Source organism: Oncorhynchus keta, unplaced genomic scaffold, assembly GCF_023373465.1.
Source record: "Oncorhynchus keta strain PuntledgeMale-10-30-2019 unplaced genomic scaffold, Oket_V2 Un_contig_20533_pilon_pilon, whole genome shotgun sequence".
In the NCBI taxonomy this organism is placed as follows: Eukaryota; Metazoa; Chordata; class Actinopteri; order Salmoniformes; family Salmonidae; genus Oncorhynchus; species Oncorhynchus keta.
Window position 1 is genome coordinate 103,872 of NW_026282064.1, and position 17,102 is coordinate 120,973.

Here is a 17,102-nt window from a genome sequence, read left to right on the forward strand (position 1 = left end):
CTGGGTGAATATGAATGACAGTAACCTAAACCTGTCACTGTTACATTGAGCTGGGTGAATATGAATGACAGTAACCTAAACCTATCACTGTTACATTGAGCTGGGTGAATATGAATGACAGTAACCTAAACCTGTCACTGTTACATTGAACTGGGTGAATATGAATGACAGTAACCTAAACCTGTCACTGTTACATTGAACTGGGTGGATATGAATGACAGTAACCTAAACCTGTCACTGTTACATTGAACTAAACCAGGTGAATATGAATGACAGTAACCTAAACCTGTCACTGTTACATTGAGCTGGGTGAATGGAATATGAATGACAGTAACCTAAACCTGTCACTGTTACATTGAACTGGGTGGATAGGAATGACAGTAACCTAAACCTGTCACTGTTACATTGAACTGGGTGAATGACAGTAACCTAAACCTGTCACTGTTACATTGAACTGGGTGAATGACAGTAACCTAAACCTATCACTGTTACATTGAACTGGGTGAATGACAGTAACCTAAACCTGTCACTGTTACATTGAACTGGGTGAATATGAATGACAGTAACCTAAACCTGTCACTGTTACATTGAACTGGGTGAATGACAGTAACCTAAACCTGTCACTGTTACATTGAACTGGGTGAATATGAATGACAGTAACCTAAACCTGTCACTGTTACATTGAACTGGGTGAATGACAGTAACCTAAACCTGTCACTGTTACATTGAACTGGGTGAATGACAGTAACCTAAACCTGTCACTGTTACATTGAACTGGGTGAATATGAATGACAGTAACCTAAACCTCTCACTGTTACATTGAGCTGGGTGAATATGAATGACAGTAACCTAAACCTGTCACTGTTACATTGAACTGGGTGAATATGAATGACAGTAACCTAAACCTGTCACTGTTACATTGAGCTGGGTGAATATGAATGACAGTAACCTAAACCTGTCACTGTTACATTGAACTGGGTGAATATGAATGACAGTAACCTAAACCTGTCACTGTTACATTGAGCTGGGTGAATATGAATGACAGTAACCTAAACCTGTCACTGTTACATTGAACTGGGTGAATATGAATGAGTCATCCAATACGATGTAATAGAAATAAGGCCCTGCTTCACAACAGATACCTAATACACACAAATCTAAGTAAAGGAATTAAGAATATATAAAAGATTTGAACCCTACTGCACTTAACACGTCTACTTTATAAAACTCTTATTACCCAGAACAATATAAAGACAACATGTAAAGTGTTGGTCCCACGTTCCATGAGCTGAACTAAATGATCACAGAAATGTTCCAGACGCACAAAAAAAAAATGTATTTCTCTCTAATCTTGTACACAAATTTGTTCACATCCCTGTTAGTGAACATTTCTCTTTCGACGAGATAATCCATCCACCTGACAGGTGTGGCATATCAAGAAGAAGCTGATTAAAACAGCATGATCATTACACAGGTGCACCTTGTGCTTGGGGGACAATAAAAGGCCACTCTAAAATGTGCAGTTTTGTCACAGATGTCTCAAGTTTTTAGGGAGCGTGCAATTGGCATGCTGACTGCCGGAATGTCCACCAGAGCTGTTGCCAGATAATTGAATGTTCATTTCTCTACCATATGCCGGCCTCCGCCGTTTTCGAGAATTTGGCCTCACAACCGCAGACCATGTGTATGGCATCGTGTGGTCGAGCGGTTAGTTGATGTCACCGTTGTGAACAGAGTGCAACATGGGATACGGACAACGGACACAATTGCATTTTAAAATCGATGGAAATTTTAATCAACAGAAATACAGTCGCGAGGCCCATTTTATTCAGGTCTCTGTGACCAACAATCTGTATTCCCAGTCAAGTGAAATCAATAGATTATAGAGACTGATGGATTTATTCAGTAAAATCATTGAGACTGCTGCATGTTGCGTTGATATTTCAGAATAAATATCTGATCTGAAATCAGATTCAAAAGACGTCTGCTGACATAATGGGGTATTGGCTATGACATCACACCTGGACTTAGAACACATTTATCTGGTGTGGAGGGTTCCATTCATATAAACCACTAGAGCTCCATTCATATACACCACTAGAGCTCCATTCATATACACCACTAGAGCTCCATTCATATACACCACTAGAGCTACATTCATATACACCACTAGAGCTCCATTCATATACACCACTAGAGCTCCATTCATATACACCACTAGAGCTCCATTCATATACACCACTAGAGCTCCATTCATATACACCACTAGAGCTCCATTCATATACACCACTAGAGCTCCATTCATATACACCACTAGAGCTCCATCCATTTAAACCACTAGAGCTCCATTCATATACACCACTAGAGCTCCATTCATATACACCACTAGAGCTCCATTCATATACACCACTAGAGCTCCATTCATATACACCACTAGAGCTCCATTCATATAAACCACTAGAGCTCCATTCATATAAACCACTAGAGCTCCATTCATATACACCACTAGAGCTCCATTCATATACACCACTAGAGCTCCATTCATATACACCACTAGAGCTCCATTCATATACACCACTAGAGCTCCATCCATTTAAACCACTAGAGCTCCATTCATATACACCACTAGAGCTCCATTCATATACACCACTAGAGCTCCATTCATATACACCACTAGAGCTCCATTCATATACACCACTAGAGCTCCATTCATATAAACCACTAGAGCTCCATTCATATAAACCACTAGAGCTCAATTCATATAAACCACTAGAGCTCCATTCATATAAACCACTAGAGCATCCATCCATAGAGCTCAATTCATATAAACCACTAGAGCTCCATCCATATAAACCACTAGAGCTCCACTAGAGCTCCATTCATATAAACCACTAGAGCTCCATTCATATACACCACTAGAGCTCCATCCATATACACCACTAGAGCTCCATTCATATAAACCACTAGAGCTCCATTCATATACACCACTAGAGCTCCATCCATATAAACCACTAGAGCTCCATCCATATAAACCACTAGAGCTCCATTCATATAAACCACTAGAGCTCCATCCATATACACCACTAGAGCTCCATCCATATAAACCACTAGAGCTCCATCCATATAAACCACTAGAGCTCCATTCATATACACCACTAGAGCTCCATCCATATAAACCACTAGAGCTCCATCCATATAAACCACTAGAGCTCCATTCATATAAACCACTAGAGCTCCATTATAAAACACAAACCACAGAAGAAGAGAGGAGTAGGGAACGCTTATAGGCGGAGTCTCTCTGTTACCATGGCACCATGTCCACTGGTCAGCACTCACACAGTGTGTCTTAGATGAATAGAGGGGAAACAAGATAGCATAAAGCTGTCACTGATAGAATGACCACACACACACACTGCACCAACACACACACACACACACACACACACACTGCACCAACACACACACACTGCACCAACACACACACACACTGCACCAACACACACACACACTGCACCAACACACACACTTGCTCACACACACAATGTGCGTACATACACCCACAATCCTCTCCTCACTCCACCACACATAGCAGCTGTCACACACAGAGGGTTGGGCTTGTTACGGGGGTGGTGTGTGTGTGTGTGTGTGTCATGGCATGTTAAAATACCCAGGGTTTGACGTCACTATCTGACAAACAACTCTGCCTCTAAACCAAACTACACACACAGATCAATGGTAGAATTTCACCAGAGATAAATACCCTTCATTCTGGAGAGGAGAAGGTGGGTCACTAGAGATAAATACCCTTCATTCTGGAGAGGAGAAGGTGGGTCACTAGAGATAAATACCCTTCATTCTGGAGAGGAGAGGAGAAGGTGGGTCACTAGAGATAAATACCCTTCATTCTGGAGAGGAGAAGGTGGGTCACTAGAGATAAATACCCTTCATTCTGGAGAGGAGAAGGTGGGTCACTAGAGATAAATACCCTTCATTCTGGAGAGGAGAAGGTGGGTCACTAGAGATAAATACCCTTCATTCTGGAGAGGAGAAGGTGGGTCACTAGAGATAAATACCCTTCATTCTGGAGAGGAGAAGGTGGGTCACTAGAGATAAATACCCTTCATTCTGGAGAGGAGAAGGTGGGTCACTAGAGATAAATACCCTTCATTCTGGAGAGGAGAAGGTGGGTCACTAGAGATAAATACCCTTCATTCTGGAGAGGAGAAGGTGGGTCACTAGAGATAAATACCCTTCATTCTGGAGAGGAGAAGGTGGGTCACTAGAGATAAATACCCTTCATTCTGGAGAGGAGAAGGTGGGTCACTAGAGATAAATACCCTTCATTCTGGAGAGGAGAAGGTGGGTCACTAGAGATAAATACCCTTCATTCTGGAGAGGAGAGGAGAAGGTGGGTCACCAGAGATAAATACCCTTCATTCTGGAGAGGATCCCCACTAGAGATAAATACCCTTCATTCTGGAGAGGAGAAGGTGGGTCACTAGAGATAAATACCCTTCATTCTGGAGAGGAGAGGATAAGGTGGGTCACTAGAGATAAATACCCTAGATAAATACACTAGAGATAAATAACAAAAAACTGTGTGTGAACAAAATGGCTCACTAGAGATGGAAAACCCTATTTCTAAATGCCAAACTGGCTCAACATACAGAGATAAATCCCCTTCAGCTTCTGGAGTGTTTAGAGATGGTGGGTCACTGAGATAAATATCCCTTCATGACCAGCAAGACAGGAGAAGGTGGGTCACCAGAGATGGTTACCCTCCCATTCTGTAAACAAGATGAGTCCAAACAGATAAAACCCTTCATTCTGGGGGCTAAACAAAACGGCCTCTTGAGGCGCTACCCTTCAACAACGGCCTGGGCCGGGCGCTAAATAAATACCCTTCATTCTGGAGAGGAGAAGCGGGGAAAAGTATTTCAAATGCCTCTTGCGGGCTGCAACAACACACGGCATCTCTTCCCCCACAGCTACAAATCACACAAGTGTTTAGAGATGGTTGTGGAGCTGAGAAATCATATCACTTCTGATGACCAGCAAGAAAACACAACACACACACTCACCGGGCGCTAAACAACAACGGCCTCTTGCCGGGCGCTAAACAACAACGGCCTCTTGCCGGGCGCTAAACAACAACGGCCTCTTGCTAGGCGCTAAACAACAACGGCCTCTTGCTAGGCGCTAAACAACAACGGCCTCTTGCTAGGCGCTAAACAACAACGGCCTCTTGCTAGGCGCTAAACAACAACGGCCTCGTGCTAGGTGCTAAACAACAGCCTCTTGCTAGGTGCTAAACAACAGCCTCTTGCTAGGTGCTAAACAACAACAGCCTCTTGCTAGGTGCTAAACAACAACAGCCTCTTGCTAGGCGCTAAACAACAACAGCCTCTTGCTAGGCGCTAAACAACAACAGCCTCTTGCTAGGCGCTAAACAACAACAGCCTCTTGCTAGGCGCTAAACAACAACAGCCTCTTGCTAGGCGCTAAACAACAACAGCCTCTTGCTAGGCGCTAAACAACAACAGCCTCTTGCTAGGCGCTAAACAACAACAGCCTCTTGCTAGGCGCTAAACAACAACAGCCTCTTGCTAGGTGCTAAACAACAACAGCCTCTTGCTAGGTGCTAAACAACAACAGCCTCTTGCTAGGTGCTAAACAACAACAGCCTCTTGCTAGGTGCTAAACAACAACAGCCTCTTGCTAGGTGCTAAACAACAACAGCCTCTTGCTAGGTGCTAAACAACAACAGCCTCTTGCTAGGTGCTAAACAACAACAGCCTCTTGCTAGGTGCTAAACAACAACAGCCTCTTGCTAGGTGCTAAACAACAACAGCCTCTTGCTAGGTGCTAAACAACAACAGCCTCTTGCTAGGTGCTAAACAACAACAGCCTCTTGCTAGGTGCTAAACAACAACAGCCTCTTGCTAGGTGCTAAACAACAACAGCCTCTTGCTAGGTGCTAAACAACAACAGCCTCTTGCTAGGTGCTAAACAACAACAGCCTCTTGCTAGGTGCTAAACAACAACAGCCTCTTGCTAGGCGCTAAACAACAACATCCTCTTGCTAGGCGCTAAACAATAACAGCCTCGTGCTAGGTGCTAAACAACAACAGCCTCTTGCTAGGTGCTAAACAACAACAGCCTCTTGCTAGGTGCTAAACAACAACAGCCTCTTGCTAGGCGCTAAACAACAACAGCCTCTTGCTAGGCGCTAAACAACAACAGCCTCTTGCTAGGCGCTAAACAACAACAGCCTCTTGCTAGGCGCTAAACAACAACAGCCTCTTGCTAGGCGCTAAACAACAACAGCCTCTTGCTAGGCGCTAAACAACAACAGTCTCTTGCTAGGCGCTAAACAACAACAGCCTCTTGCTAGGCGCTAAACAACAACGGCCTCGTGCTAGGTGCTAAACAACAACAGCCTCTTGCTAGGTGCTAAACAACAACAGCCTCTTGCTAGGTGCTAAACAACAACAGCCTCTTGCTAGGTGCTAAACAACAACAGCCTCTTGCTAGGTGCTAAACAACAACAGCCTCTTGCTAGGTGCTAAACAACAACAGCCTCTTGCTAGGTGCTAAACAACAACAGCCTCTTGCTAGGTGCTAAACAACAACAGCCTCATGCTAGGTGCTAAACAACAACAGCCTCTTGCTAGGTGCTAAACAACAACAGCCTCTTGCTAGGTGCTAAACAACAACAGCCTCTTGCTAGGTGCTAAACAACAACAGCCTCTTGCTAGGTGCTAAACAACAACAGCCTCATGCTAGGTGCTAAACAACAACAGCCTCTTGCTAGGTGCTAAACAACAACAGCCTCTTGCTAGGTGCTAAACAACAACAGCCTCTTGCTAGGTGCTAAACAACAACAGCCTCTTGCTAGGTGCTAAACAACAACAGCCTCTTGCTAGGTGCTAAACAACAACAGCCTCTTGCTAGGTGCTAAACAACAACAGCCTCTTGCTAGGTGCTAAACAACAACAGCCTCTTGCTAGGTGCTAAACAACAACAGCCTCTTGCTAGGTGCTAAACAACAACAGCCTCTTGGTCGGTTCTCACTTGTATTAAAGGGTAACTTCACCCAAATATCGAAATGTCTCAGATTTTCCCCCAAACCTCAGTAGTGGTCTCCTGATGTGGTTTAAGCATCGTTGTGGATTTAGAAGAAAAGCAATATTGGATTTTCTATTAATAAAACAACGTGCGATTTGAGAGTGAAAACCCTGAAAAACAACCTTGAATACATTTTTTCAAGTTTGTGTGGGCTATTTACTTACTTACATTTCAGTTTTTATGAAATACCTCATTTGAATAACAAACATTGTGGCAAATTCCTATCTTGCATTAAAACTGGAAATAAGACTAATCTCAAAGGTTACATAAAATTATATATTTTTAAAAGGTCTAATGTTCTCTTTGACAATAGTCCAAAACAACAATACGCTTTTCTTTTCTTTTTTAAATGTAGTCACATGCACAGTAGTATTTATTGCACGGTAACACCAAAACATCGCGATACCAACATTTCAGAATACCGTAGTACCCGTTTCCTACGACACTCCCTACCGATCAACAACAAACCCGCTGTTGAAATCCTGTTGAATTTAAACCCAACTGCCACTTGTGTCTCTTGAACGCACGCGCAGGTACAAAACGTCCCTCTCCGCTTTCATGCGCAGATCACGTGTTGCAGCTGTAATCCACGCGCTAACATCCACTACCAGCCTTCAGTCGCTCGCGCCTCTCCGTCCCCCTCTTCATAAACATCTATTCTTCCGTCAGCGTTGGCGAGGAGGGATGCAGACACCAGACCCTGATGAGTCATGGCTTGTTAGATTTCTACATTCCTTACATTGCTGGCTTTGCTCATCTGCTACAGACCAATGATGATACAATGTATCATTTAATCTGTTAATGTCTGAGTACAGACCACTGAGTTGACTTTGTTGATACAATGTATCATTTAATCTGTTATAACCAAGAGCACAGACCAGTCTGAGTAGACTTTGTTGATACAATGTATTCTGTTATAACCAGAGTCTGGTTTCCAGGGTTATATAAATATCATTTTATACCAGAGGTCTGGTCTCCAGGGTTATATAAATATGACCCATGTCTCCAGGGTTATATAAATATGACCCATGTTATACCAGAGGTCTGGTCTCCAGGGTTATATATATATGACCCACGTTATACCAGAGGTTTGGTCTCCAGGGTTATATAAATATGACCCACGTTACCAGAGGTCTGGTCTCCAGGGTTATATAAATATGACCCATGTTATACCAGAGGTCTGGTCTCCAGGGTTATATAAATATGACCCATGTTATACCAGAGGTCTGGTCTCCAGGGTTATATAAATATGACAGACGTTACCAGAGGTCTGGTCTCCAGGGTTATATAAATATGACCCACGTTACCAGAGGTCTGGTCTCCAGGGTTATATAAATATGACCCACGTTACCAGAGGTCTGGTCTCCAGGGTTATATAAATATGACCCATGTTATACCAGAGGTCTGGTCTCCAGGGTTATATAAATATGACCCACGTTACCAGAGGTCTGGTCTCCAGGGTTATATAAATATGACCCATGTTATACCAGAGGTCTGGTCTCCAGGGTTATATAAATATGACAGACGTTACCAGAGGTCTGGTCTCCAGGGTTATATAAATATGATGTTATACCAGAGGTCTGGTCTCCAGGGTTATATAAATATGACCCATGTTATACCAGAGGTCTGGTCTCCAGGGTTATATAAATATGACCCACGTTACCAGAGGTCTGGTCTCCAGGGTTATATAAATATGACCCATGTTATACCAGAGGTCTGGTCTCCAGGGTTATATAAATATGACCCATGTTATACCAGAGGTCTGGTCTCCAGGGTTATATAAATATGACCCATGTTATACCAGAGGTCTGGTCTCCAGGGTTATATAAATATGACCCATGTTATCCCAGAGGTCTGGTCTCCAGGGTTATATAAATATGACCCATGTTATACCAGAGGTCTGGTCTCCAGGGTTATATAAATATGACCCATGTTATACCAGAGGTCTGGTCTCCAGGGTTATATAAATATGACCCATGTTATACCAGAGGTCTGGTCTCCAGGGTTATATAAAATGACCCACGTTACCAGAGGTCTGGTCTCCAGGGTTATATAAATATGACCCATGTTATACCAGAGGTCTGGTCTCCAGGGTTATATAAATATGACCCACGTTTACCAGAGGTCTGGTCTCCAGGGTTATATAAATATGACCCATGTTATACCAGAGGTCTGGTCTCCAGGGTTATATAAATATGACCCCATGTTATCCAGAGGTCTGGTTTCCAGGGTTATATAAATATGACCCACGTTACCAGAGGTCTGGTCTCCAGGGTTATATAAATATGACCCACGTTACCAGAGGTCTGGTCTCCAGGGTTATATAAATATGACCCATGTCTCCAGGGTTATATAAATATGACCCATGTCTCCAGGGTTATATAATTATGACCCACGTTATACCAGAGGTCTGGTCTCCAGGGTTATATAAATATGACCCATGTTATACCAGAGGTCTGGTCTCCAGGGTTATATAAATATGACCCACGTTATAGGTACCTCTCTCAGTTCATCTCAGTTACCAGAGGTCTGGTCTCCAGGGTTATATAAACAGACCCATGTTATCCCAGATAGAAACATGTCTGGTCTCAGGGTTATATAATATGACCCATGTCTACCAGAGAACAGACTGGTATTATATAAAGAATGACCCATGTTATACCAGAGGTCTGGTCTCCAGGGTTATATAGTATCAGAGAATGACCCCCACATGTTATACCAGAGGTTAGAAACATGGTCTCCAGGGTTATATAAATATGACCCACGTTATCCAGAGGTCTGGTCTCCAGGGTTATATAAATATGACCCATGTTATACCAGAGGTCTGGTCTCCAGGGTTATATAAATATGACCCACGTTATCCACCAGAGGTCTGGTCTCCAGGGTTATATCAGAAATGACCTAGAAACATGTCTAGTACTCCAGACCCCCTATCCAGACTAGAAACATGTCTGGTACTCAGGAACAGACCATATCTCTGGAGGTCAGTTCATCTGTCTAGTTAGCCCAATGTCACAGGGTGCATTGGCCAATTCATTGACCACTTTAGAAACATGTCAGCTTATGTGATCAATGAGATTGTCTAGTACTCAGAGAACAGACCCATATCCACAGCTAGAAACATGTCTAGTACTCAGAGAACAGACCCCTATCCACAGCTAGAAACATGTCTAGTACTCAGAGAACAGAGAACACAGACCCCTATCCACACTAGAAACATGTCTAGTACCAGACTAGAAACATGTCTAGTACTAGAAACATGTCAGTACTCAGAGAACAGACCCCTATCCACACTAGAAACATGTCTAGTACTCAGAGAACAGACCCTATCCACACTAGAAACATGTCTAGTACTCAGAGAACAGACCCCTATCCACAGCTAGAAACATGTCTAGTACTCAGAGAACAGACCCCTATCCACAGCTAGAAACATGTCTAGTACTCAGAGAACAAACCCCTATCCACACTAGAAACATGTCTAGTACTCAGAGAACAGACCCATATCCACAGCTAGAAACATGTCTAGTACTCAGAGAACAGACCCATATCCACAGCTAGAAACATGTCTAGTACTCAGAGAATGGACCCATATCCAGACTAGAAACATGTCTAGTACTCAGAGAACAGACACATATCCAGACTAGAAACATGTCTAGTACTCAGAGAACAGACCCCTATCCAGACTAGAAACATGTCTAGTACTCAGAGAATGGACCCATATCCAGACTAGAAACATGTCTAGTACTCAGAGAATGGACCCATATCCACACTAGAAACATGTCTAGTACTCAGAGAACAGACCCATATCCACAGATAGAAACATGTCTAGTACTCAGAGAACAGACCCATCATATCCACAGATAGAAACATGTCTAGTACTCAGAGAACAGACCCATATCCACAGCTAGAAACATAATCCAGTACTCAGTTGAACAGTTTCTGTCTTGCTCCACAGCTAGAAACATGGGGGCTAGTACTCAGAGGGAGACAGTTGATTATCTTGTTAGAAACATGTCTAGTACTCAGAGAAATGGGCCCTTATGCAGAGGGGAGAAAGTTGATTATCTTGTTGAGTTTCTGTCTTATCCAGATAGAAACATGTCTAGTACTCAGCTTGAATGCAGAGGGGATATCCAAGTTAGATTATCTTGTTGAGTTTCTGTCTTGACCCATATATGAATTCTGGGGGCTGCTTGTACTAACGGATCAACGTGTTGGAGCGTTGGCAGCTGCAGAGATTCTAGTTGAGCAGCATATCCCAGACTAGAAACATGATCTACTCTCAGAGAACAGACCCAATTATCCAACTAGTAAACATACTATTTTCAGAGAAAGCATCCCTATCTGAAAATGGACAAACAGTACATGCCTTCTTGTTTTACCCAGTGAAGGTCCTTTAAGGGAATAGAGAGGACATGTCTAGTCCTACACCAGAACTGAGGAGAGGCCTTCCACAGACAGAAACATGCTGCTAGTATCATCTATCCTGTTGAGTCACTTTACCCCAACCTATAGTACATAGCTAAACAATTACCTATATATCTGTGAACATTACTACATTAACCTACATAAAGCCTATATATCTGTGAAGTGTCATTACTACATTAACCTACATAAAGCCTATATATCTGTGAAGTGTCATTACTACATTAACCTACATAAAGCCTATATATCTGTATAGTGTCATTACTACATTAACCTACATAAAGCCTATTATCTGTGAAGTGGGCTGCATTGAGCCTATATATCAGTATAGTGTCATTACTACATTAACCTACATAAAGTTGATTATCTTGTTGAGTTTCTGTCTTACATTAACCTACATAAAGCCTAATTCTGGGGCTGCTTGAATACAGAGGGAGATAAAGTTGATTATCTTGTTGAGTTTCTGTCTTGCTAACCTACATAAAGATATTCTGTGGGGCTGCTTGACTACATTAAGGGGGAGATAAAGCCTATTATCTGTTGAAGTTTCATTACTACATTAACCTACATAAAGCCTATATATCTGGAAGTGTCATTACTACATTAACGGACATAAAGCCTATATATCTGTGAAGTGTCATTACTACATTAACCTACATAAAGCCTATATATCTGTGAAGTGTCATTACTACATTAACCTACATAAAGCCTATATATCTGTGAAGTGTCATTACATTAACCTACATAAAGCCTATATATCTGTAAAAGTATCATTACTACATTAACCTACATAAAGCCTATATATCTGTGAAGTGTCATTACATTAACCTACATAAAGCCTATATATCTGAAGTATCATTGGACATTAAACATAAACTATTCTGTGAAGTGTCATTGTTTTACACCCATAAAGTGATATATCTTTGAAGTGTCATTACTACATAAAGCCTATATATCTGTGAAGTGTCATGTCTACATTAGCCTACATAAAGCCTATATATCTGAGAAGTGTCATTACTACATTAACCTACATAAAGCCTATATATCTGTGAAGTGTTTAACCTACATAAAGCCTATATCTGTGAAGTGTCATTACTACATTAACCTACATAAAGCCTATATATCTGTGAAGTGTCATTACTACATTAACCTACATAAAGCCTATATATCTGTGAAGTGTCATTACTACATTAACCTACATAAAGCCTATATATCTGTGAAGTGTCATTACTACATTAACCTACATAAAGCCTATATATCTGTGAAGTGTCATTACTACATTAACCTACATAAAGCCTATATATCTGTGAAGTGTCATTACTACATTAACCTACATAAAGCCTATATATCTGTGAAGTGTCATTACTACATTAACCTACATAAAGCCTATATATCTGTGAAGTGTCATTACTACATTAACCTACATAAAGCCTATATATCTGTGAAGTGTCATTACTACATTAACCTACATAAAGCCTAATATATATTTATATCTGTGAAGTAGTCATTACTACATAGAACCGATAGACGATAAAGCCTATATATCTGTGAAGTGTCATTACTACTATTGGTAAATAGCTCACCCTTTTTAACCTCATTATACTGTTTTTATACTGTTTTTATTTATTTACTTTTCTGCTCTTTTGCACACCAATATCTCTACCTGTACATGCCCATCTGATCATTTATCTGTTAATCTGAAGTGTCATTACTACATTATGCCTACATAAAGCCATTTAATCTACTGTGTTATTGACTTGCTATTGTTTACTCCATGTGTAACTCTGTGTTGTCTGTTCACACTGCTATGCTTTATCTTGGCCAGGTCGCAGTTAAAAGAACTTGTAGATAGATAGATAGATAGATAGATAGATAGATAGATAGATAGATAGATAGATAGATAGATAGATAGATAGATAGATAGATAGATAGATAGATAGATAGATAGATAGACAGATCTTACTGTGATGTGGATGGAGGTTCATGACCGTTGGAAGGAATTTTCCGACGTGGAGGTTTGCTGGGTGCCCTGTGCCCAAGTGTCCGGGCGAGGGAGGGATCCTCCTGGCTGCTGCAGCAGCTCCGAGTCGGTGGGTCTCCATGGCCAACAGGGGAGGGGGAACATGGACAGACCGAGGGGGTCCGAGATCTCGGCCATCCATTCTCCAGTGTGTGGGGGGGGGGAGTGGAGCTAGCCCTGTGTCCGGGATAGTGTTCCCAAAGAGCCGCTAAAGGCTAGACTGGCGGTGGGTCTCCCTGTGGATCCATGCCCATCGACATCCTGACCTATAAAAACACCAAGCAAATCGCTTGACATACAATCACACCGTACGTCTGTCTCTGGCGAGGTCAGATCATAAGACTAGTAACAGACGGGTTTTTTTTACGGGATTTTCAGTCGTTTTTTTTACCCAAGAGCCTACCGGAATCTACGGAGCTCGGTCCATTAGAGGGGTAATGACGCAGTTTGGAAAAACACTTTAAAAACTTAATGTACAATCTTCCATAAACGCGCAAATGGGAATAACGGTTAAGCGGTTGTAGAGACCCTTCATATGAGCCACTGTGTGCTAATAATAATAATAATAAGATTATTGAAAAGGTTTAGTTGACCAGCTGCGTTTCTTCCGCGACTCTCCGGCAGACGGTGAATCCGTCGCTCTTCCCGCTGACGGGGCAGGGGACTGAGCGGTTAGTTGGACCAGACTGGAGGTATCAGGATCCCAATGATCAACAAAAAAACGCTCAGCCAAAAACTCGTCGTCAAATGGATTCCTTCTATAATATGGATTCCTTCTCGAATAGCCTCGATGACCGAGTTGTTCCGCTAGCCCTGAACCAGCCAGCTCCACCGACCAAAGACTCCATATGAAACCAACACACCGTAAATATCACAGGCGCATCAAATATATATTAAAACCAATAGAGATAAAATACGGTTGCAGAAGAGCCCGTCTCGTTGATCAGAAGAGTTTAGCGGTGTGTTGGAGCCTCTTGATCCGCAGTTAGTGTTCAGATATCCCCGAGGCCGCCTGGAGGATCTGACCCCAGCCCGTTCACACCCAGACGGCTGTTCACACCACTCCTCGGCGACCGTGTGTTGGTCACGGAAAGGTTAAAAATGTAAGAAAACACTATTTCTATAAATATTAGATGGCAGCCGACTGCCGAGTCTGTTTAGTTGGTGTGCGTTTACAACACACTAAACAGCCCGACAATAACATTTAATGTGTGTTTTTATGCCAAATGCAGCCAAGCGAGTAGACTCGGCTAGTCTCGCGTTGTTTTTAAATGTAGAATAATTATCTAAACGGTAGTCTTGAATGACTCTTATGTAGGCGATCTGAATCATTAAAACATAACAATTAAATAGCGGACTTTTCGTGCTGGAAAAGAAAACCTGAATGGTCAACTCGTCCAAATCCTCCGTAATTAATCCCAGGTTTCTCAGCAGTTGCTTCTTGTTGTGGATTCTACATACAGTCTGCTTAGGTACAAGGTTAACAAAACGCTATTTGAGTGTTATAAAAAAATAAATATACGCTAAAAGTCTAATTAAAAGTACAATTATAATTTTTCATTAAGTTATTTTAGTAAACAACGGGCTAAATGTTGAATTTTTAACCTTCAACCTGGCAGAGTGGCGAGTTGCCTGGTCACACCGCGGATTTTTGAGTCGTGGCAGGCAGCAGATCTGATCAAATATTATTTTATTTTTTTAAATCACATTATTTGGACGGTGTATAGTTCTATAAAGAAGCGATAATATTTGATTCCGAGGCACCGAGACACCCGGTTAGTGGAGGGGTGCGGTGCTGCAGGCCATGCGGCGCAGGGAGAGGCTCCGGCGGCCACGTTTCAAACTTTTCTCAGGGCCATTATTATGAAACTTTAAAGCAGCGAACGCGGTTGTTCTCCTGTATCTAACAACGAACAGATCCAACAACAACAACAACGTTTCAAAGTAACGATAAACACAACAACCCCCGCCTTTTTTTAACTGATTAACCTTTAAGCAGAAACATGTTAAAACAGGGTTTTTTTAACAAGGTTTCGCGATATTAGGCGACGAGTGTGACAGTACCGAGAACAAGTTAGCCTCTTACTTGAGAAGTAAACGTGTTTAGAAACCAGTAAAATCCGTATTTAGGTCTGAATCGGTCCTTTGGTTCTGTACTGTTATCAGGCCGTTCTGTTCTGTGGTCCATCTGGGCCGTCCTAAAGGAGCCGGGGGGACAAGGCCCCTCGTCAGACCATTAAAATCCTCCGCAATGAAACGCGCATTGTTTTTACGAGGACCTCCGCAACTCACTCTCTGATTGGCCGAGGGAGGTGTCAGTCACCCGGATGTATACACTTGGGTCCAGCGCTAGCTCTATAAAAACCAATTATGGCCCAAGGAGTCTGACTGTTTCAAATGGCCCCTGCCTTCAAAAACAAGCAGTGGGAATTTTGGGGGAGTCTGTTTCCAGGCGGCCCTGGTGTTCCTTGCTGATAGAAAAAGTCTGTGTAGAGAGACTTCAGGACCGCAGCAGAGACTCACACAGCTCTGCAGTCAGGCAGGAGGGGGGGCGATTCTGGCCCGTTAAACGCAATAAATTCTGTTATAGTGTGTAGGGGCGTTACAAGCAGTGTTATGGGTGTTAATGTAACAGCTGTATGACCGTGATGCATTATGGTCTGTAATGGCACCTATATGCAAGGGGATGGGTGTAGACTGTATGTTTACCACAGTGTTTATGACATAAAACACAACCTTTTAAATCAACCCCTCTCAACATTCTGAATAACCCATAACCCATCTCTCACAGCCCTAATCCCATCCACAGGTCTCTACCCATCAACCCCTCTCAACATTCTGAATAACCCATAACCCATCTCTCACAGCCCTAATCCCATCCACGGGTCTCTGAATAACCCATAACCCATCTCTCACAGCCCATCAACCCCAACTGAACATGTCAACATCTACCTGGGTCCATTAACCTGATCTCTCACAGCCCTAATCCCTTCCTGGGGTTCATTAACATGTCAACCCACCATTAACACTGAACATGTACAGCCCTAATCCCATCCTGGGGTCCATTAACTACTGAACATGCAGCCTCTACCTGGGTCCATTAACATGTAGCAGCTACTCACCTGGGGTCCATTAACATGTAGCAGCTACTCCCTGGGGCTCCATTAACTACTGAACATGTAGCAGCTACTCTACCTGGGGTCCACCGTCTAGCAGCTACTCTAATCCCTGGGGTCCATTAACATCAGCTACTCTACCTTCATTAACATGTAGCCCTAATCCCATCCAGCTTCTCTTCCTGGGGTCCATTAACATGTAGCAGCTACTCTACCTGGGGTCCATTAACTACTGAACATGTCAGCCCCTCTACCTGGGGTCCATTAACATGTAGCAGCCCTAATCCTACCTGGGGTCCATTAACTACTGAACATGTAGCAGCTACTCTACCTGGGGTCCATTAACATGTAGCAGCTACTCTTCCTGGGGTCCATTAACATGTAGCAGCTACTCTACCTGGGGTCCATTAACT

General features: G+C 42.6%; 1 protein-coding gene and 1 long non-coding RNA gene across 2 annotated transcripts in view; one reads left to right on the plus strand and one right to left on the minus strand.

Annotated features, from left to right (window-relative positions):
• LOC118383011 (trinucleotide repeat-containing gene 18 protein-like) overlaps positions 1–14,664 on the minus strand; it is a gene marked incomplete at its 3' end in the record, with an annotated part of 118,421 nt that extends 103,757 nt beyond the window's left edge. Inside the window, exon 1 of the mRNA XM_052504810.1 lies at positions 13,517–14,664. Within this exon, the coding sequence (XP_052360770.1) occupies positions 13,517–13,715 (199 nt within the window). The remainder of the gene's footprint in view (positions 1–13,516) is intronic.
• Positions 3,552–4,532, plus strand: LOC127920786 (uncharacterized). The gene is made up of 3 exons (XR_008107391.1): positions 3,552–3,826; positions 3,876–4,359; positions 4,409–4,532. It is a non-coding gene; the product is annotated as an uncharacterized LOC127920786 (long non-coding RNA).
• Positions 14,665–17,102: the final 2,438 nt, after the last annotated feature.